A 22,948-nucleotide genomic window follows, 5' to 3' on the forward strand; every position below is an offset into this window, starting at 1 on the left:
TCCGGGATTTGAAGGACTTCTGTTCCTTCAATCACTATTCTTGCATCCGCACCCCTGGTCAAGTCAATCTTCAGCACCTCATTGCTAACTTCCACTTCACCATCCTGGAATAAGTAGATTAGAAAATACATTTCAGTGTTTTTTGTGCAATCGGATTCGAAAACATTGCATTGTGTTTCAGGTTAACACAAGTTACAGTTTGATTTAAGCATCGTCTTTACTTACCAAGCTTTCCTTGAAGAGTTCCTCCTTTTCACGAAGACACACCACCAAGCAACGGATAGCTCTCTTTTTTTCCACCAAATCATCCTTAAAAGGAGAACATTTTAATGTTGAGAAGGCTTGTTTGCAAAAAAAACTAATAAAACATGCCGGGCATTGTCAGTTGTTGTTCATATTTATTTTAATCAGTTTTTATCAAATGTTACGTTAATTCTAACAAGAAAAAAATATATATAAATAAATATATACATACTGTATTACAAATAACCCAAACCTTTGGAGACCATGTTTGAAGGCAAACAAAAAGAGGAAATAACAGGTCAAATCAAGCAAATCCCCCTCTCAGATTCCACAGCAACCAGAAGAACATAAATACTGGCTGGTGATTTGATTAATCAGCTTTGTGATGGAATAAAAAATGCACAGTGCATTTCCTTAGCTGTGGATGAGTCCACTGACACCACTGACAATGCTCAGTTGCTGGTGTTTGTGAGTTTTTATGATGAGGCAAAGGGGGAGTTTGTTGAAGATGTGTTGGGCCTGACGAACCTCAGTGGACACACAAGGGGGCAAGACATTTATAAAGCAATAATGGGAATGCTGAATGAAAGAGGGTGCAGCTGCCTTTATTCATAACTGTGCAGCTCTTACACTGCGACTCTGAGGGATCAAGCACAGACACAATAACAATGAAAACTGCTGCATACAGATTATTTTTGTTTTTGCAACCTCGTGTTAAGAATCTTGTTGCAATTGTTTAAAAGTTTGAATGACCGTAATAAACGGACCTTTGTCTTATTGAAACATTTTTTTTTGACCTTTAAGATTTGTATTTGAGTACCCCTGGTGTAATGCAACACATGGCAGAAACGCTCTGCTCTGAGTTCCTCAGTAACATGTATGTTGAAAATATTTTCAAATTCTCCTGTTGAAACTGCAGTAAATGTCAATATAAAACTGCCATTTTAAGAATCAAGTATCACTGTTTTGATTACTAAACACTAGAAATATATATTTTGCATTTCTCATAATGACTTAAATACCATTTTGTGTACCCTGTTGAAGACCGTTACCATAGGAAACAAATACTACAATATTTTGAATTTGGTTTTGTTTTTTTATCAAATGGTCGTATTTATTCATCATTATTTAGATGAATTAATGAGGACATGGTTCATGTGTGCCTCGCGTGACACAGCCTAATCAAACATTTCTTTGACTTGTGTGACAAACTAGCTGAACCTCAGTAACCAGTTTCCAAACTCAGATATGAGTGTTGATGTCAGAAGACACCAGACTCATATCTTCAAGTAAAGTGTCACACAACGTGTCTTATCGTATTGGTATACTGCTGTATGTCAGACACGTATGCAAACAGCGTTTCAAGTGGCTGCCCTTTGCCATTTTTTAGGAAAATAGGAAATAAATAAATAACAATAAATATGATATTAGGAATACTATCATTCACAACCCTTTCTCTTTCCTGAATGGTCATTCTACATAATGTACGTGATTTACCAATAGTAGGACTGTTTCATTTTTAATCTATTATATTACATTATCTTATTTATATCTTGGAACCTGGAATAGCTTCTTAGCAATGTCAAAGGACCTTCACTATGGTTTGCTGACGTTATATAGCTTCATTGAGCAATATAGAACATCAAAATGTTATATTTATATATTTTTTAATATTTTAAATAACTTATTTATTTCCTGTTAGGTTAAAACACAAGTTAATTTATTTCTTTAATTGTTTTTAACACACTTCTGTAAAAAATCTACTGTTAATCCCCTTGTATGAGTGTCTTGGCTGACCTGCTTCTCTGAATAAGCAGCTCAATAAATAAATATCTGCCTACACAATCCAATCTGTTTCATTGAATGAATTTAATGAAAGAGAAAACTATATTTGAGAAACATTTTTAATGTTGTTAAAGAGCAAACACTCAGTGACTAAGACACATCATTTTCTACCAAATACAATACAAGTGTGCTGAAGCAAAGCTTTTTGAAATATTGTTACATTTTACAAACATTTCTTCGCTTTAATACAGGCGTTGATCCAGGAACGGTATTCTGAGATATCAATGTAGACGTTTGGTAAACCTGTGAAGGAACAGTCCTCGTTGACAGTCGCAATTCCAACAGCTTTCCCCTTGCACACGAGGGGTCCACCAGCATCTCTCTGTGAGCAGGAAATATCTTTATTTGTTAAAAAGATTATGCATGATGTTATACCTTCTTTTGGAATAAGAAACAAATGTATCTAACATACCTTACAAAATCCTCCCTGTTTTCCACCTGTACAGATAGCATTGGCACGAAGTCCAGGAATCTGCACTTTGCAAGCCTCCGGGCTGATGACAGTCACATCCGCCACACGGAGCTGATCGTCATGATCAGATCCATCGTTCTTCACTGGACCCCATCCAGCAAATTGGCACTTTTCATTTTCTTTTACATCCGTTTCAGGGTCTTGAAGTTGAATTTCTTTTGGTAGCTTTTCTGGTTTTTTTGAATTTATCTTGAGACAAATAAAATCAAAAAGCAGTTTTTCAAAACACAGTCTTACTCTACATCATATGTCAGGTACAAATGTGTTTGTTGGAGCACATGAGTCACTTAAATAAAGGTTATTACGAGCAGTATTACAGTAAATCAACCGGTTTTTGGTTGTGCTGTGTAAATATTATAAGCAGGAATATTTAATACTATTTGCTTCCCCCCGTTTATTTACATTTACCCTCACTGAATTAAACTCAGTTGTTTAATTTTCTTCAAACCAAGGGACTACTGGGCTGAATAAACTTACTTCAATGAGCATGATGTCAGTCCCAATTCCAGGTGGGGGTTTGCATGTGGACATAATGTGTTCTTTTATTTTAGAGCCAGGTTTGCTGAGATGGTGGGTGCCGAGAACAACAAATACTGTTCCGTCTTCATCACTGAAAAAGACATCAGTGAGAGGTTATCGTTGTATTTTGTAAAGTTGTGACAACACAGAACAAATGAAACATGCTTTTTACATCAAACAACAAAACGTTAGCTAGAAAAGGAGGATTAACTTACGATTTACACCCCCCATGGGTGACAACAAAATGTCTGCTGACAAGGAATCCTCCACATATGTGTTCACCGTCTTCCTCCACCGATACCATATACTTCATCAACTTATCGTCGGCAATTTTCCGATTTATGATTTTTCCATTTAATACTTTGTCGATCCAGGAACGGTATTTTGAGATATCAATGTAGACGTTGGGTAAACCTGGGAAGGAACATTTGTCGTCGACAGTCGCAATTCCAACAGCTTTCCCCTTGCACACGAGGGGTCCACCCGCATCACTCTGTAAGCAGGAAATATCTTTATTTGTTAAAAAGATTATGCATGATGTTATACCTTCTTTTGGAATAAGAAACAAATGTATCTAACATACCTTACAAAATCCTCCATTGTCTGTTGTCTGTTTTCCACCTGTACAGATAGCATTGGCACGAAGTCCAGGAAGCTGATCTTTGCAAGCCTTCGGGCTGATGACAGTCACGTTCACCACATTGAGCTGATCGTCATAATCAGATCCATCGTTCTCCACTGGACCCCATCCAGCAAATTGGCACTTTTCATTTTCTTTTACATCCGTTTCAGGGTCTTGAAGTTGAATTTCTTTTGGTAAATCTTCTGGTTTTGTTCGATATATCTTGTATATATATATAAAATCAAAAAGCAGTTTTTCAAAACACAGTCCTACTCTACTACAAATGTGTTTGTTGGAGCACATGAGTCACTTAAATAAAGGTTATTACGAGCAGTATTACAGTAAATCAACCGGTTTTTGGTTGTGCTGTGTAAATATTATAAGCAGGAATATTTCATACTATTTGCTTCCCCCCGTTTATTTACATTTACCCTCACTGAATTAAACTCAGTTGTTTAATTTTCTTCAAACCAAGGGACTACTGGGCTGAATAAACTTACTTCAATGAGCATGATGTCAGTCCCAATTCCAGGTGGGGGTTTGCGTGTGGATTTAATTTGTTCTTTTATTTGAGAGCCAGGTTTGCTGAGATGGTGGGTGCCAAGAACAACAAATACTTCTCTGTCTTTATCACTGAAAAATAAATCAGTGAGAGGTGATCGTTGTATTTTGTAAAGTTGTGACAACACAGAACAAATGAAACATGCTTTTTACATCAAACAACAAAACATTAGCTAGAAAAGGAGTAACTTACAATTTACACCCCCCATGGGTGACAACAACATGTCTGCTGACAAGGAATCCTCCACATTTGTGTTCACCGTCTTCCTGCACCGATACCGTATACTTCATCAAAGTATCGTCTGCAATTTTCCCCTTTATGATTTTACTTCCAAGTACTGTAAATAAAAAAAGTTTAAACTAGTTATTATCTAATTTTCAGGATGAAGAAAAGTCATCAGAGCAATTTACCGTTTTGATCTTGGCATGCCAGAAGAAAAAGAAGCAGAAACTTGTAGAGCCCATGCATCGTGGCGACAGGATGATCAGCCCGCTGTCAAGTGGAACCTTTTTACTGCAGAGTTCGAACTACACAATATGATTGCCATCTATTTATCTTCACTTCCAACCACATCCTGCGGGAGATGCTATTTTGCAACATTGCAAAGAACATACATCATGTAAATACTGCAATGAAACATTTTTCTCAATTTAATTCAATTTCCTGCCTTTCTACGAATATATTAAGGACTATGCTGTTAAAAAATCCAAGAAAAATGTGTAGTATATATAATGAGGAGAAGATTTTTGCCTTTAAATTGAAGTTAAAAGCATCAATCTGGTGCACTTTGAGAGCAAAATTAAGAGATTTATGGATACAGCTCTCAACACTCATATGAAACAGAACTGTATACATTTCAATATTCCAAAAACCATTAGAATATGCTCACAACCAGAGTTGGGTAATAATATTACTTTTGTCGGTAACGGAGTAGTGTAACGCGTTACTTTTATAATTCGGTAATCACACTACAGTTACTAACATTGCCCCGACACGCGTTACTTCGTTACTTTTATAAAATCAGTCATAATCACACTGACAGACAAGAGGGGTTTCCGCCGCAGGTTTATATGTACGTAATCTGCGCGACTTGCACGTCCACATCTCCCCGTGCAGTGCTGCATAAACATGGCAGAGTCAGTGATAACTTTCGAGGGGTGGATGTATGCCCATTATTTTGAGTTCGTCCGAAGAATAGACAGGAATGTGACGGTGAGGTGCAAACTGTGTCCAGGCCAGAAGCTGTTATCCACTGCTGCAAACACCACGTCAAACCTCAACAAACACCTGCAAAGAACACATGCTAAGGTGAAGCTAATAGCTAAGGACCCCCGAACCCAGAGTGAGGATGTTGTGAGTGCGCCGCCGCCGACTCCGAAGCAGCACAAATTAGAATTTGGAGGACCGGTAACCAAAGCAGAGATGGACAGGCTTGTAGCATCCTTCATAGTAGAGGTAATGTTGCCCATTTGCACAGTGGAATCACCATCGCATCGTTCAGAGATATACTGCGCAAAATACAGATAGCAGGAGACAGAGGACAGCCATAGTCAGAGCTATCTGGATCAGTCTTATGCGACTGAACTAAAGAGAACATTTGAAACTTTAGCAGTCTGCGTGATCTGCCTGTAGGGAGGGGTGGGCCGGCCCTGCGAGTAAAGTAACGAGTAAAGTAACGAGTAAAGTAACGAGTAAAGTAACGAGTAAAGTAACGAGTTACTTTATGTAGAGAGTAACGAAGTAGTGTAATATATTACTTTTCTTTAAAGTAATATGTAATATGTAATATATTACTTTTTTTTAGTAACGACCCCATCTCTGCTCACAACCAATAACACATAATTGATATACTCCTCTCTCCTATCTTAAACTTACCTAGTCTGCATTCTTTCTTTTTATGTATGCATATTTTAATAATCACTCCCCTTTAAACTGTGTCTTTTAATTTTTTACTGACATTGGAATGATTTCTTAACTTATTTTGAACAACTATATTAAATAGATGGAAATATTTCTTTACATAGATGACCAAACCGTTTGAGACCCACTGAGATAACTTAGACTAAAGTTTACAATCTAATCACTCAGCGAGTCCTTTACATCGGCTAAACTGACGTTATCTCAGCCTCTCAGTCTTAATAAACACATTTGAAAAGTGGGGGGGGACACAAACGGGATTTTGAAAAGTGGGGGGGACATGTCCCCCCTGTCCCCAGTGGAAACTACGCCCATGAAGTGAATAAAAGTGACCAGCTAGGGGTTTTCTTTTAGCCTGTAAAGCCTACATTTGGTTGCCTCTGTCACATTTTAAAGCCACTATTTCATCGTACACACAGAAACTTATGACTGTTAACCCAATTTTGACATGCAGTGTAATATTGAGGAACATTAAGTCCTTGTGCATTTTCCCCTCTCTCTGTAAATAGCTATTCATATTGAAAACCACACCTATTCCTAACCAGCACTTTTGTAACATTTTGCATCATTAGACCTTAATAGTATTTTTGTATGAATCTATTGAAACCTTCACCACATGTTATACTTAATTGTATACTGATAATACACTTTATTTATATAGCACCTCTTCAGAACTGCTTTTAATCTGTAATTAATGTTGTGTTTTATATATTTTAAGTGTTTTGTTTTAATTATGTTTTAATTTATTTTATTACTGTGTAAAGTGTCTTTGAGTTTCTAGATAAGCGCTCTTTAAATAAAATGCATTATTATTATTATTATTATTATTATTATTATTATTATTATTATTATTATTATTATTATCATTATCATTATTATAGAACCTTTAATGCAAGATGCAGCCTAAGGTGCTTTACAGATACAAAAAACAATAAAACATAAACAGTGATACCTCTAAAATGACTCCAAATTCAAAGATAGGTCTTCAATTTACTTTTAAAAACTCCAATGGAGTTTGCTGTTCTAAGATCCAATGGGAAAAACATAAAGCAGCCTCCCCAGATTTATTGTGTATTACTTTTTTGGAGACCACGAGAATTGCAGTAGTCCAAGCGACTAGTAATAAAAGCATGTAAGACAATTTCAGCTGAGTTAGATTTCTGATACTGTTTGCCATTTTTTTATTTTATATTAATAGATTTTATTTTATCTATTCAAAGATAGCGGATAAAGGAAGTTATACTCACTCGGCGCTACAGTGCGCAGCAGTGAGCACAAAGTCTCGTTGTTTTGCAGGGAGACTAAAAACTTGAACGTATCATCTGGGGCTATTGCTCCTTTTATGATTCTACTCCCATCTGCTGAAATAAGTAAAAGGTCATAGGTTAATTTCAGTTAATGATTGGAGCATAATAAACAGAGTTCGGAGTATTACCATTTTGTCCGAGAGATGTCAGGACCTGAAAAAGCAGGAGTTTGTGCAGAGCATGCATGATGCCTGCAAGACAATTGACTTGCCTTTGATCTTCGGGGCATTAAGTCGATCCTTTTATGCAGCACTTGGTCTCATTAAAGGTCCCATGTTTTGGCCATTTCTACTGATCATAATTCCATTGTTGAGGTCTACTAGAATAGATTTACATTGTTCAATGTTCCAAAATCACATTGGTTTTCTCATACAGCATCTCTGTATAGTATGTGTATTCACTCTCTGTCCTACCCGGCTTGTTGGAGCTCTTGCACCACCATCCCTATGAGCCCACTGTGCTCTGATTGGTCAGCTCGCCCACTCTGTTCTGATTAGTCAACCACCGTTACAGCTGAACATCAGTGTTTATGTTTTACAATGGCGTTTGTTAGCAACCAGAAAATGACACCAGTAATGACAAACAGATGAGAATGCTGGGGTCTGGGTGCCGTGTTGGCGGGACGTTGCGGGGCTCGCTGCTCCGCCCTTTGAGGCTCGAGGAGCGGACAGTGTGAGGTGGATTACTGGTGTAGTTTCCTGGTTGCTGTGTGGGGTCTGTGTGCGTGCCATGCCAGTGGACACCGCGGAGCTCAGGTGTCTGCTGGCATGGCACTTGGTCTATATCCAGCATCCAGGGAAACACAGCAGGAAATCCACCTCACACTGTCCGCTCCGGTAGCCTCTGTAGAGCCTGCACTCTACAGAGGGTGTGCCTATTGTTCTATAGCTGTGTGCCAATTGGTCCATTTGGACTTAGTGACGTCAATAGGTCCCGGAAGAAAAACATGGAAAAATAAAAATCTACAACGAGGCGTTCTGGGGCAGCATAGACACGTCTTTTCTGTGTTAGAGTTTTACTCGCTACAGGGTGTACTTTGAGGGTTTGTGACTTTGCAGACCGTTTACATGCAGAAAAAGCTACATAACACACTACATGTTTTCACTACAGTAAAACATTGTCAAAGAGTGCATCCCACAAAAACATTTCCTGCTTGTAACTAAGCCTTACTTTGACAAATATGTAATATGTAAAAATGTTTGCTGTAATAAATTACTTCGGTCTGACAAATTAAAGGTCCCTGTAAGTTTATATTTCTACTAAATTGACCTGATATGAAAAAACACAAAATAACAGAAACATCTCTGACTGTTTTTTAAAATCTTACATGGGTATCTCACAATGTGCTGCTGTGAGCACAAAGTCCCCTCTCACCAGGGCCCCCCCACAGATGTGGCGTCCTCGGACTTGCAGCGAGGCCATGTACGGTCGAGAATTAGGGGCAGCATCTCTTCCTCCAACAATATAAGAACCATCAGCCCCTGAAATACAAAATCACAATTAATTCATCGCCTGTGTTTATCCAAATTGCTCTCAGTTGGCAGCAAATGCTGATTTATATGTCTCATCTTACCATTAATGATGAGGAGCAGCAGTAGTAGGGAGCTGGTTGCTACGAATAGACGTTCCCTGGTTCCACCCCTGCACTCTAAAAAGAAATACACCGGCTCTACTTAAAGGGAACCTATCATGCAAAATGCACTTTTGTACGTCTTTTATACATGAATATGTGTCCCCGGTGTTCCAGGGAACTCACCAAGTGTCAGAAAACACAACCCTCTCTATTTTCCTCCATACCCAAATCTCTAAAAAAGGGGCTGCAACGGATCTGATAAAAACTGATCCAGATTTGAACACTGTCCTGACGTCAGGACAGTGGCGCTACGGCTATTGGGCCAACTCCACCAATCAGGAGGAGACAGCCACGGCCATTGCCGTTCGAAAGTGCTGGAGACGCTGTAGTACATATGCCAGGCCTGTAGGTGGTGCTGTTCTCACAGAATCAGCCCTTGCAAAAACAGGGGTAAAAAAGTGCAAATTGAGTGAAATGAGGCATGGCTAAAATGCATGATCTGTTTGGTATTTTGAAAAAAAAAAAGTATAAATATGCCTTATATAGGTATGGTCCTACACTATATTATTCAAATATAGCATGATAGGTCCACTTTAAATAAATTGAGGTAACAATTGGCGTTGATCTTTGTAAGTAGTTCCAACTGAATCGATTGTTAAGTTAATCCGAGTACCCATTTTACCTGATTAACTCAATTAGTTCAATACTCCAAACAGAATTTGCTTTCACCTTTCACCTAAATTAAGTTGAACCAACTTAATTTGAATCGTAAAGATGTAGTGATATTAAAGTTTTTTTCGATTGCTAACACACATTTTTTTTTTAAATTGCTCAGTTTCTCAGAACACTAAACACAATTCACAAAACCACACACCCAAAGTGCAAAACACCTAATCTCTCCTGCTAAATGAAGAACTGCACTCAAAACTACATAAACACTTACCAAATGCAAACTTTTGCACCAAAATGTACACACTTCATTCATAATACTAGATTGTTTGACCACCCACTACACACTGAGCATAATCTAAAGCACTTTCATCTTGTATGGGCTATGCTCTGTACATAGAGGTTTCTGCAGAGAAAGATTGCTTGATACAGAAATACAGTAAATTAAGAAATACAAATGAGTTGAGGTCCCCTTTAAAATAATTGTGCTTTATGTATAATTTTAGAGTGTTAGCAATCGAGAAAAACTGTAACAGTTTATTTTAAAATGTTATTTACACAATGACCTTTTAAATATGTTCTCAAACATGAAATAAAAGTAAATACACAAATGTAAATAAAGGCATGAACCTTTAAATAGCTGTTGGCAGGCCCTCTTTTCTCTCTGTTTCTCCTCTTAAACTTCAGTCAACTCTCAATAATAACATTGACAACAATTCAACAATGGCAACTTTCCACAACTGTGCTATTTCAGATCTGCCCTTATATATAAATACATACAGTTAAATATCTAAGAACAATATATAAATAACAAACTGAAACCAATAAACTGGCATATAACAGTCTGAATAATCAGTATTAACGTAGCATCTTTGACACTAACATGTTGAGCCATAACATGAGGCTAATGTGGGCTGTATGTTAACAAAACATCCACATACATATTGACATTACATAACTAACATGCATACTACCTTGACCTTTCTGACAGCATTTAAGAGGACAGCAGTTTGTTTTTTAGGCTCATTACCTTGGGGCAAGCCTTCATGCCATCCATTAAAGGAGTATTTTTTGAAACGCTTCCAAAGTTTTTAACATCTCTTTTGGGTAGTTTAGACTCAGTGCATATATTAGCCCCATCAGCATGGCTCTTGACGCATCCGGGATTTGAAGGACTTCTGTTCCTTCAATCACTATTCTTGCATCCGCACCCCTGGTCAAGTCAATCTTCAGCACCTCATTGCTAACTTCCACTTCACCATCCTGGTATAAGTAGATTAGAAAATACATTTCAGTGTTTTTTGTGCAATCAGATTCGAAAACATTGCATTGTGTTTCAGGTTAACACAAGTTACAGTTTGATTTAAGCATCGTCTTTACTTACCAAGCTTTCCTTGAAGAGTTCCTCCTTTTCACGAAGACACACCACCAAGCAACGGATAGCAACCTTTCTTTTTTCCACCAAATCATCCTTAACCTGTTACGCACCGCCCCCCCGGTATCGGGCGGATAAACGCGTCATTTGCAGGAAACAACGTCTAAGGAATCTTGATATTTAATAAACTATGAATGTTTTATATCCATGTAACGGGAAGAAACTCAGCTAACTGATCTTTTTAATTTTTTTTCTCCAAAAAAACCCCACAATGCTAACACTCAGCCTCTGAATTAGCCACAAGCGAAAAAATGTAACCTAAAACTGCACCTAAACGCACTCATAACTCCCTTATTACTTATCTTAGATGCACAGCCAACCCATTGATTAGCATCTACTGGAGACACAGAATCTGTGTAAAAAACCTCAACACTCAGTGATAAACATTTGCGACGCTATAAACCAGGGGTCGGCAACCCCTGGCACGCGTGCCACCAATGGCACGCGGCACCGTAACCAGTGGCACACTAGGAATAAGTGGAATAAGTGTACAAAATATTTATTTTATTTTCGGATCCTGAACGAGACCGCCGCCAGAGCGCGTCTCCCCGTTACCTGCAGAAGGAAGCCATGCACGCAGCGCAGCCCCACTCTCTTTAACTCCAGGCGACTTTCTGCCGCTTTCCTCCGTAATGCAGTGCTGATAGTTTCACCACAGAGGAAAGCACTTCACAAATTGCATTAAGGAGCTGTAAAAATGCCGCAGTTTTTGCGTGGCGATCGATATTGGCCGATACTCACTCTCTGCCGATCGATCGGTGCTCTCTAAAAAGGCCGATCGCGAGACGTAACATCCATGACACTTTTCTCTGTGTGCGGCAAAACAAGCTCGCCAAAATCGCTTCACTAGTCTGGCAGTATTTTAAGGTGTCCGAAAAGGACAATAAAATAGCGGTGCAACTGAAGCAGAAATCCTGCAGCTCCACCCGCTGTGACGGACCGGTGAGCGGAGCAAAACACACAAGAGTTAGACCTAACACACTTAGCTATTTTATCTACCTTTGGAACTAGTTATAAATATATTTATTCTTCACTGTCACTCATTACTGGATCAGTGAGCTGCATGAGATACTGACAGGCTGTCAGGAGAGAGAGAGAGAGGGGGAGAGAGGAAAAGAGAGCGCTTCCGCTCATTTCTCCTGTGTTATTATCCAAAGTTAATGTAAACTTGAATAATGTAGGCTACTTCATTTGAATGTAACAATTATGTTGGTTGTTGTTTGTGGAAGCGCCAGTGAATGAGCCCCATTAACTGAGTTTTAAACATCACTTTTCACGAGTGTTTTTGTCGAGCTCTTCAACCCCCCCCCCGTTGATAATTCACGATCGTCGGCACGCTGATAAAAAAATGTTTTTAGAATGTCACTTCATATCAAAAAGGTTGCCGACCCCTGCTATAAACGAAAGCATACATCAGAACATGTGGAGCTAGGTAGCTAGAAACGCTAACATGGCTTACTGTACCTTGGTCAAAACTGGTCTTCAATGGCATTAAAACGATAAAAAAAACGATGCTGCAGTTAATCCATAGGTTAATCCAATGTGTCTGTGTCCTCTTTGAAATTATTTCTGATAATCCATAAGCAATAAAACTGCTTTTTCGTTTCCAAATGTCAGAGCGAGAGATCGGTCCACTCTGATGCAAAATTACATGCACGAAGCCCCCACCTCTTCTCTTCACAACGTGTGTGTGTGGGGGACGCCCCCTTCGATTCTATTGGCTCTAACGGTCAGAAAGAGGTGTCAACCATCACAATCGAGCAAGGGGGGCCAGAGATATGGAAAAAAAAACATTTCCACCCAAATCACCTCAGAGGTGGGGTGGTTTTGGCTAAACCTCTCTAAAAATGTCAAATGTAAATTGTTTTGCATCAATCTTGATACAGGGTACTTATTATATGTTGTACTTTGGATTACTAAAGCTTTTAGTCTACTAACCCATCATCCAAGGGTAGTTTTCACTATCTGTAAAAAAGAATATTTGGACGGACACTATAATTTACAGTTTTTTACTATGTTTTTTACTATGTTTACACTATTTTAAAATAAAAAACATCTATATTGATTCTGACACTTCTACATCCAACTCACAGATGTAACCTTGCTTTGATCAAATAAATTATTCATATAACCCTTTTAGAAGTTAAGTTGTAGTCATTTGTTTTGGGCATGTCATTTTCGAGCCTGTAACATGAAAAACAAGCTTGGTGCTTAACAGGTTAATGTTGAGAAGGCTTGTTTGCAAAAAAACTAATAAAACATGCCGGGCATTGTCAGTTGTTGTTCATATTTATTTTAATCAGTTTTTATCAAATGTTACGTTAATTCTAACAAGAAAAAAATATATATAAATAAATATATACATACTGTATTACAAATAATGAACTTTGACTGCATCTGTGAAACAAAGGATACAGGAGGATACAAACAGCTAGCTAATCAGTGTGCTATGCATGCTACAGTAGCTTAAAACAAGTAACTGATGACTACCTTACAGTTTGTGTTAGATGCAGTAAGCAGCTGTTATAAATGAAGCTCAACAAAAATGGCTACTTACCAGGTAACTTGATTATTAACCTGTTAAGCACCAAGCCTGTTTTTCATGTTTCAGGCTCGAAAATGACATGCCCAAAACAAATGACTACAACTTAACTTCTAAAAGGGTTATATGAATTATTTCTTTTATCAAAGCAAGGTTACATCTGTCAGTTGGATGTAGAAGTGTCAGAATCAATATAGATGTTTTTTATTTTAAAGAAAATTCAGATTTTACATAGTAAAAAACTGTAAATTATAGTGTCCGTCCAAAAATTATTTTTTACAGATAGTGAAAACTACCCTTGGATGATGGGTTAGTAGACTAAAAGCTTTAGGAATCCAAAGTACAACATATAATAAGTACCCTGTATCAAGATTGATGCAAAACAAGTGACATTTGACCTTTTTAGAGAGGTTTAGCCAAAACCACCCCACCTCTGAGGTGATTTGGGTGAAAATGTTTTTTTTTCCCATATCTCTGGCCCCCCTTGGTCGATTTGGATGGTTGACACCTCTTTCTGACCGTTAGAGCCAATAGAATCGAAGGGGAAGGCCCCCACACACACACGTTGTGAAGATAAAAGGTGGGGTCTGCGCACATGTAAATGTGCAGCAGGGTGGACCTATCTCTAGCTCTGGCATTTGGAAACGAAAAAGCAGTTTTATTGCTCATGGATTATCAGAAATAATTTCAAAGAGGACACAGATACATTGGATTAACCTGTGGATTAACTGCAGCATCGTTCTTTTATCGTTTTAATGCCATTGAAGACCAGTTTTGACCAAGGTAAGCCATGTTAGCGTTTCTAGCTACCTAGCTCAACATGTTATGATGTACGCTTTCGTTTATAGCGTCGCAAATGTTTATCACTGAGTGTTGAGGTGGGCACCCCCAGATTCTGTGTCTCCAGGAGACCCAAAATTAGTGGTTGGCTGTTCATCTAGGATAAGTAATAAGGGAGTTATTGTGAGTTTAAGTGCCGTTTTAGGTTACATTTTTTCGCTCGTGGGTAATTCAGAGGCTGAGTGTTAGCATTGTGGGTTTCTTTTGGAGAAAAAAAATTAAAAAGATCAGTTAGCTGAGTTTCTTCCCGTTACATGGATATAAAACATTCATAGTTTATTAAATATTAAGATTCCTTAGACGTTGTTTCCTGCAAATGACGCGTTTATCCGCCCGGTACCAGGGGGGCCGTGCGTAACAGGTTAAAGGGGACCTATCATGCAAAATGCACTTTTGTACGTCTTTTATACATGAATATGTGTCCCCGGTGTTCCAGGGAACTCACCAATTGTCAGAAAACACAACCCTCTCTATTTTCCTCCATATCCAAATCTCTAAAAAAAGGGGCTGGAACGGATCTGATAAAAACTGATCCAGATTTGAACACTGTCCTGACGTCAGGACAGTGGCACTACGGCTATTGGGCCAACTCCACCAATCAGGAGGAGACAGCTACGGCCATTGCCGTTCGAAAGCGCTGGAGACGCTGTAGTACATATGCCAGGCCTGTAGATGGTGCTGTTCTGCCCTTATCTGCCCTTACAAACACAGAGCTGAAAAATGTCAAATTGAGCAAAATGAGGCATGGCTAAAATGCATGATCTGTTTGGTATTTTGAAAAAAAAAAAGTATAAATATGCCCAGAGTTGGGTGTAACGCGTTACAAAGTAACGCGTTACTGTAATAATATTACTTTTGTCGGTAACGGAGTAGTGTAACGCGTTACTTTTATAATTCAGTAATCATACTACAGTTACTAACATTGCCCCGACACGCGTTACTTCGTTACTTTTATAAAATCAGTCATAATCACACTGACAGACAAGAGGGGTTTCCGCCGCAGGTTTATATGTACGTAATCTGCGCGACTTGCACGTCCACATCTCCGCGTGCAGTGCTGCATAAACATGGCTGAGTCAGCGATAACTTTCAAGGGGTATGGGGTATGCCCATTATTTTGAATTTGTCCGAAGAATAGACAGGAATGTGACGGTGAGGTGCAAACTGTGTCCAGGCCAGAAGCTGTTATCCACTGCTGTAAACACCACGTCAAACCTCAACAAACACCTGCAAAGAACACATGCTAAGGTGAAGCTAATAGCTAAGGACCCCCGAACCCAGAGTGAGGATGTTGTGAGTGCGCCGCCGCAAGAATTTGGAGGACCGGTAACCAAAGCAGAGATGGACAGGCTTGTAGCATCCTTCATAGTAGAGAAAATGTTGCCCATTTGCACAGTGGAATCACCATCGCATCGTTCAGAGATATACTGCGCAAAATACAGATAGCAGGAGACAGAGGACAGCCATGGTCAGAGCTATCTGGATCAGTCTTATGGAATGGAAACTGAACTAAAGAGAACATTTGAAACTTTAGCAGTCTGCGTGATCTGCCTGCAGGGAGGGGCGGGCCGGCCCTGCGAGTAAAGTAACGAGTAAAGTAACGAGTAAAGTAACGAGTTACTTTATGTAGAGAGTAACGAAGTAGTGTAATATATTACTTTTTTTTAAAGTAATATGTAATATGTAATATATTACTTTTTTTTAGTAACGACCCCATCTCTGAATATGCCTTATATAGGTATGGTCCTACACTATATTATTCAAATATAGCATGATAGGTCCACTTTAAGTTAAAATCCTGTTGTTCCACTGCTATCAGTGATCCGCTTCCAGGATGAATGCAGATTGCTCCAACTCCACATGCGGTCTTGGCAGAGTCCAGGCGTGGGTTCAGTTTTGAAACTTTACCGTTGAAACTCAATAGATATGAGTTAGTATTTCTCTGTAGTTGAGTCAACACGGATTTTTTTTTCTGTGTGTGTGTGTGTGTGTGTGTGTGTGTGTGTGTGTGTGTGTTGTGTGTGTGTGTGTGTGTGTGTGTGTGTGTGTGTGTGTGTGTGTGTGTGTGTGTGTGTGTGTGTGTGTGTGTGTGTGTGTGTGTGTGTGTGTGTGTGTGTGTCGAGAATTCTTACATACTTGTGTTTTATTTTAATGTTAGTGCTTAGATTTAACTGGCAAATTGTTGAATTTTTTTTTTATCTTTTCACTAGTTTACATCACATGTATGTGAACAAGAGCTTTATTGAAGAAATAATGTGGTTTAGTGTAATGCAACACATGGTAGACAGAAACGCTCTGCTCTAACATGTAACTGAGTTCCTCAGTTATGTTGAAAATATTTTCAAATTCTCCTGTTGAAACTGCAGTAAATGTCAATATAAAACTGCCATTTTAAGAATCAAGTATCACTGTTTTAATTACTAAACACTAGAAATATATATTTTGCATTTCTCATAATAACTTAAATAACATTTTGTGTACCCTGTTGAAGACCGTTACCATAGGAAACAAATTGAATTTGGTTTTGTTTTTTTATCAAATGGTCGTTTTTATTCATCATTATTTAGATGAATTAATGAGGACATGGTTCATGTGTGCCTCGCGTGACACAGCCTAATCAAACATTTCTTTGACTTGTGTGACAAACTAGCTGAACCTCAGTAACCAGTTTCCAACCTCAGATATGAGTGTTGATGTCAGAAGACACCACACTCATATCTTCAAGTAAAGTGTCATACAACGTGTCTTATCGTATTGGTATACTGCTGTAGACACGTATGCAAACAGCGTTTCAAGTGGCTGCCCTTTGCCATTTTTTAGGAAAGTAGGAAATAAATAAATAAAAATAAATATAATATTAGGAATACTATCATTCACAACCCTTTCTCTTTCCTGAATGGTCATTCTCCATAATGTACGTGATTTACCAATAGTAGGACTGTTTCATTTTGTATCTATTATATTACATTATCTTATTTATATCTTGGAACCTGGAATAGCTTCTTAGCAATGTCATAGGACCTTCACTATGGTTTGCTGAGGTTATATAGCTTCATTGAGCAATATAGAACATCAAAATGTTATATTTATATTATATTTATATATTTTTTAATATTTTAAATTATTTATTTATTTTCTGTTAGGTTAAAACACAAGTTAATTTATTTATTTCATTGTTTTTAACACACTTCTTCTGTAAAAAATCTTCTGTTAATCCCCTTGTATGAGTGTCTTGGCTGACCTGCTTCTCTGACTAAGCAGCTCAATAAATAAATATCTGCCTGCACAATCCAATCTGTTTCATTGAATGAATTGAATGAAAGAGAAAACGATATTTGAGAAACATTTTTAATGTTGCCATTGCATTAAAGAGCAAACACTCAGTGACTAAGACACATCCTTTTCTACCAAATACAATACAAGTGTGCTGAAGCAAAGCTTTTTGAAATATTGTTACTATCATTTCAAACATTTCTTCTCTTGAATACAGCGGTTGATCCAGGAACGGTATTTTGAGATATCAATGTAGACGTTGGGTAAACCTGTGAAGGAACAGTCCTCGTTGACAGTCGCAATTCCAACAGCTTTCCCCTTGCACACGAGGGGTCCACCAGCATCACTCTGTGAGCAGGAAATATCTTTATTTGTTAAAAAGATTATGCATGATGTTATACCTTCTTTTGGAATAAGAAACAAATGTATCTAACATACCTTACAAAATCCTCCCTTGTCTGTTGTCTGTTTTCCACCTGTACAGATAGCATTGGCACGAAGTCCAGGAATCTGCACTTTGCAAGCCTTCGGGCTGATGACAGTCACATCCGCCACACGGAGCTGATCGAGAGGATCATTGTCATCGTTCTTCACTGGACCCCATCCAGCTACTTGGCACTTTTCATTTTCTTTAACATCCGTTTCAGGGTCTTGAAGTTGAATTTCTTTTGGTAGATTTTCTGGTTTTTTTGAATTTATCTTGAGACGAATAAAATCAAAAAGCAGTTTTTCAAAACACAGTCTTACTCTACATCAAATGTCAGGTACAGATTGGTTTGTTGGAGCACATGAGTCACTTAAATAAAGGTTATTACGAGCAGGATTACAGTAAATCAACCGGTTTTTGGTTGTGCTGTGTAAATATTATAAGCAGGAATATTTAATACTATTTGCTTCCCCCCGTTTATTTACATTTACCCTCACTGAATTAAACTCAGTTGTTTAATTTTCTTCAAACCAAGGGACTACTGGGCTGAATAAACTTACTTCAATGAGCATGAAGTCAGTCCCAATTCCAGGTGGGGGTTTGCATGTGGATATAATGTGTTCTTTTATTTTAGAGCCAGGTTTGCTGAGAACGTGGGTGCCGAGAACAACAAATATTTTTCCGTCTTCATCACTGAAAAAGACATCAGTGAGAGGTTATTGTTGTATTTTGTAAAGTTGTGACAACACAGAAAAAATGAAACATGCTTTTTACATCAAACAACAAAACACTAGCTAGAAAAGGAAGAGCAACTTACAATTTACACCCCCCATGGGTGACAACAAAATGTTTGCTGACAAGGAATCCTCCACATTTGTGTTCACCGTCTTCCTGCACCGATACCATATACTTCATCGAATTATCTGTGGCATTTGTCCCATTTATGATTGTACTTCCAAGTACTGTAATCATATGAATAAAATAACAAAAAGTTTAAACTAGTTATTATCTAATTTTCAGGATGAAGAAAAGTCATCAGAGCAACTTACCGTTTTGATCTTGGCATGCCAGAAGAAAAAGAAGCAGAAGCTTGTAGAGCCCACGCATCGTGGCGACAGGATGATCAGCCCGCTGTCAAGTGGAACCTTTTTACTGCAGAGTTCGAACTACACAATATGATTGCCATCTATTTATCTTCACTTCCAACCACATCCTGCGGGAGATGCTATTTTGCAACATTGAAAAGAACATACATCATGTACATACTATGTGTTAGGACATACATTTATAAATTCCTCCTCTTCCTCCATGTCACTCCCCATCCATTTTCACAAAGATCTTTTATAAAGCTATTACTTGCATCATTTCCTGCCGTTAGTAGGTGAAACTGGCAGGCTGTGTCCAGTAACCAGGACTTTCCCACAAGCATATGTCGAAGTGGATAAAAGTGACCAGCTAGGGGTTTTCTATTAGCCTGTAAAGCCTACATTTGGTTGCCTCTGTCACATTTTAAAGCCACTATTTCATCGTACACACAGAAACTTATGACTGTTAACCCAATTTTGACATGCAGTGAAATATTGAGGAACATTAAGTCCTTGTGCATTTCCCCCTCTCTCTGTATATAGCTATTCATATTGAAAACCACACCTATTCCTAACCAGCACTTTTGTAACTGAGCATCATTAGACCTTAATAGTATTTGTTTATGAATCTATTGAAACCTTCACCACATGTTATACTTAATTGATATACTATACTCCACATAATGGCAGCAAGCATTTTTCTATTTATTTGTAATAATGATAATACACTTTATTTATATAGCACCTCTTCAGAACTGCTTTTAATCTGTAATTAATGTTGTGTTTTATATATTTTAAGTGTTTTAATGTTTTCTTTTTAGTTTCTAGATAAGCGCTCTTTAAATAAAATGCATTATTATTATTATTATTATTAATATTATAGAACCTTCAATGCAAGATGCAGCCTAAGGTGCTTTACAGATACAAAATAAAGAAGGAGGAACATAATTAAAAACAAGTTATAAAAAACAATAAAACAATACAACATAAACAGTGATACCTCTAAAATTACTCCAAATTCAAAGATAGGTCTTCAATTTACTTTTAAAAACTCCAATGGAGTTTGCTGTTCTAAGATCCAATGGGAAAAACATAAAGCAGCCTCCCCAGATGTCTTGTGTATTACTTTAGGTACTTCTAAAAGAAATGCATCGGAGGATCTGAGTGTCCTTGTTGGGTTATCAAAAGAAAGGCAGTCCCTGATGTGTGTAGGGCCCGGGTTATGTAAAGCCTTGTAAATAATTAAAAGCATTTTAAAATCAACTCGGAAAGACACCGGTAACCAGTGCAGTGATGCCAGCACAGGGAACATGTGATCCCTTTTTTCTGTGTTTGTTCAAATCCTGGTCGCAGCAATCTGAATTAATTGCAATTTCTTTAAAGATTTTTTTGGAGACCACGAGAATTGCAGTAGTCCAAGCGACTGACATCTTGGTGCCAGGAGAACAACCTCCATCTCAACATCAGCAAAACAAAGGAGCTGATTGTGGACTACAGGAAGCAGCAGGGAGAGGGACACGCCCCCATCGCCATCAATGGGACTACGGTGGAGAGAGTCAAAAGCTTCAGGTTCCTTGGGGTCCACATCACTGAGGACCTGACATGGTCTCTTCACACCACCACCATCACCAAGAAAGCTCGACAGCGGCTCTTCTTCCTCCGCAGGTTGAGGAGGTTCAAAATGGATTCCAGGATACTCTGCAACTTCTACAGGTGCACAATAGAGAGTATCCTCACTGGCAGCATGACGGCCTGGTACGGCAGCTGCACCGACCTCGATCGTAAGGCTTTACAGAGGGTGGTGAAAACTGCACAGCACATCACCAGGACGGAGCTGCCATCCATGGAGGACCTTTACTCCCAGCGGCTCAGGAAGAAATCACTACAGATTATCAAAGACCCCCATCACCCCAGCCACAAACTGTTCTTTCTGTTGCCGTCTGGCAGACGTTACCGCAGCATCCTGGCAAGGACAAGAAGATTCGGAGACAGTTTCTTCCCGCGGGCAGTGAGACTTTTAAAAAATGGAACTGTTGAAACAACTTCAAACATTCAACTGCTACTCAGTAGTATGTATCTAATACCTAATATATATATATCATTCCAATAACTTGTATATAGACTCATACTGCACTATTCCACATCATAACTTTATTTCATTTTTATAACTATTATTATTTTTGTATTGCTCATGCTCTTATTGTTATTATGTTATGTTATTATGTTGCATTGTTGGAGAAGCCTGTGACATAAGATTTTCAACTGCATAATTACTCTGTAGCTATGTCAGATTGACAATAAAGAACCTTGAACCTTGAACCTTGAACCTTGACTAGTAATAAAAGTATGAAAAACAATTTCAGCTGAGTTAGATTTCTGATACTGTTTGCCATTTTTTTTTCATTAGTTAATTCTATTGAAGTGCGTTCTATGAGTGTTAAAAGTTGCTTATAATAATGCTTATAATCCTATGGTGACGTCACATGCTCAACCTCTCCAAGTGCCGGATCTCATTATTATGATTATTTAAACATACAAAATGAATGTCTACTGATTAAATAAATCTTGATAGACCAATCTGTGACACCACAAAGCCTCCATATTACAATGAATCTTTGCTGAAGTAAAACTTTTTCCTAAAAGAGATTCAAACCTCATGTGTTCGGATAAAGAAAAGAGAAAACAACATTTGAGACATTTGCTTTATTTAGCTTTTCCATTAAAGTGTGAACACTGACAGAGCAGCTGAGACACAGCCTCCCCTCCTAAATACATTCAAAGTGTGCTGAAGCAAAGCTTTATGAAATTGTATATTAAGCTTTTTAATTGATGATACTGTTGATCCAGCCAAGGTATTTGGAGATCTCTCTGTAGACGTTGGGTTTATTTGGGTAGTCACAGATTCTGTCGTAGTTGTAAGACACAACACCAACAGCTATCCCGTAGCACACCAGAGGACCACCAGAATCACCCTGTGAACAAGGAATATTATTCATTATTGATTATTTTATTTAAGATTTTTAAAGCATTTTTATACCAGCTTACATTTTACATCAACAAAGAGAAATCATACCTGACAGATGCCTTTGTGGCTGCCATAACCGCCGGCACAGATAACATCGGAAGGAACAGAAGGACCCATGACTGAGAGCATTTCAATCAGGAGAGACGGTTTTGATGTAATAATACATATTTATTGCGCAGATGCACAAATGAATGCAATGGTAATTTTGGCGATTAGGCCCCGTTGTGCAGGAAGTATCATTCGGGAGGGTAGAACCGATCCGATGAAACCCCCCTGGGGTCTAGACACTGGTGGTGGTGAATGGATAGTTGGGTCGGTCTGAAGAGGAGTGGTTTAGCTTGACCCTGGATTCAGAGGGACAGGAGGTGAAAAGGGGGTGGAGGAGGGTTGCGCCGATTCACCTGGAATGAGAGCTGTCAGAGGGGAGAGCAGATTTAAAAGGTTTGACAGAGCGCTATGATAGGCTCTTGGGAATAGAGCGAAGTGATTGGTTAAGCTGAAGAGTGACGCCCCCGGTTACTTATTGAGAGGAGAGAGAGTAATAACATGGGAATAGAAATACATGAATGAGTAGAGACGGTCTTCCTGGTTG

At 38.4% G+C, this 22,948-nt stretch overlaps 2 protein-coding genes across 2 annotated transcripts in view; both read right to left on the reverse strand.

Moving 5' to 3' along the window:
- LOC117496177 overlaps nt 1-22,948 on the reverse strand; it is a 44,454-nt gene that overhangs the window by 11,590 nt on the left and 9,916 nt on the right. The window contains exons 5-8 of the mRNA XM_034147899.1: nt 3,663-3,923; nt 3,295-3,572; nt 3,038-3,170; nt 2,527-2,749 (exon numbers count right to left, since the gene is read on the reverse strand). Of these exons, the coding sequence (XP_034003790.1) occupies nt 2,527-2,749; nt 3,038-3,170; nt 3,295-3,572; nt 3,663-3,923 (895 nt within the window). The remainder of the gene's footprint in view (nt 1-2,526; nt 2,750-3,037; nt 3,171-3,294; nt 3,573-3,662; nt 3,924-22,948) is intronic.
- LOC117496126 (granzyme K-like) lies at nt 17,871-19,462 on the reverse strand. The gene is made up of 5 exons (XM_034147829.1): nt 19,296-19,462; nt 19,064-19,208; nt 18,807-18,939; nt 18,258-18,518; nt 17,871-18,167 (listed from the first exon to the last, which is right to left on the reverse strand). Exons 1-5 carry the CDS (start codon nt 19,351-19,353, stop codon nt 18,006-18,008), a joined length of 759 nt encoding a protein of 252 aa, XP_034003720.1. The 5' UTR covers nt 19,354-19,462; the 3' UTR covers nt 17,871-18,005.

Source organism: Trematomus bernacchii, unplaced genomic scaffold (genome assembly GCF_902827165.1).
Source record: "Trematomus bernacchii unplaced genomic scaffold, fTreBer1.1, whole genome shotgun sequence".
In the NCBI taxonomy this organism is placed as follows: Eukaryota; Metazoa; Chordata; class Actinopteri; order Perciformes; family Nototheniidae; genus Trematomus; species Trematomus bernacchii.

What these genes read in the sequence shown, in the direction of transcription:
- LOC117496126 (XM_034147829.1), bottom strand. Translation starts at nt 19,353, where the DNA reads ATGCGTGGGCTCTACAAGCTTCTGCTTCTTTTTCTTCTGGCATGCCAA. An exon ending in ACCCATGGGGGGTGTAAATT is followed by an intron (nt 18,940 to 19,063) that starts GTAAGTTGCTCT and finishes TGTCTTTTTCAG; the next exon opens with TGATGAAGACGGAAAAATAT. An exon ending in ACAAGGGAGGATTTTGTAAG is followed by an intron (nt 18,168 to 18,257) that starts GTATGTTAGATA and finishes TCCTGCTCACAG; the next exon opens with AGTGATGCTGGTGGACCCCT.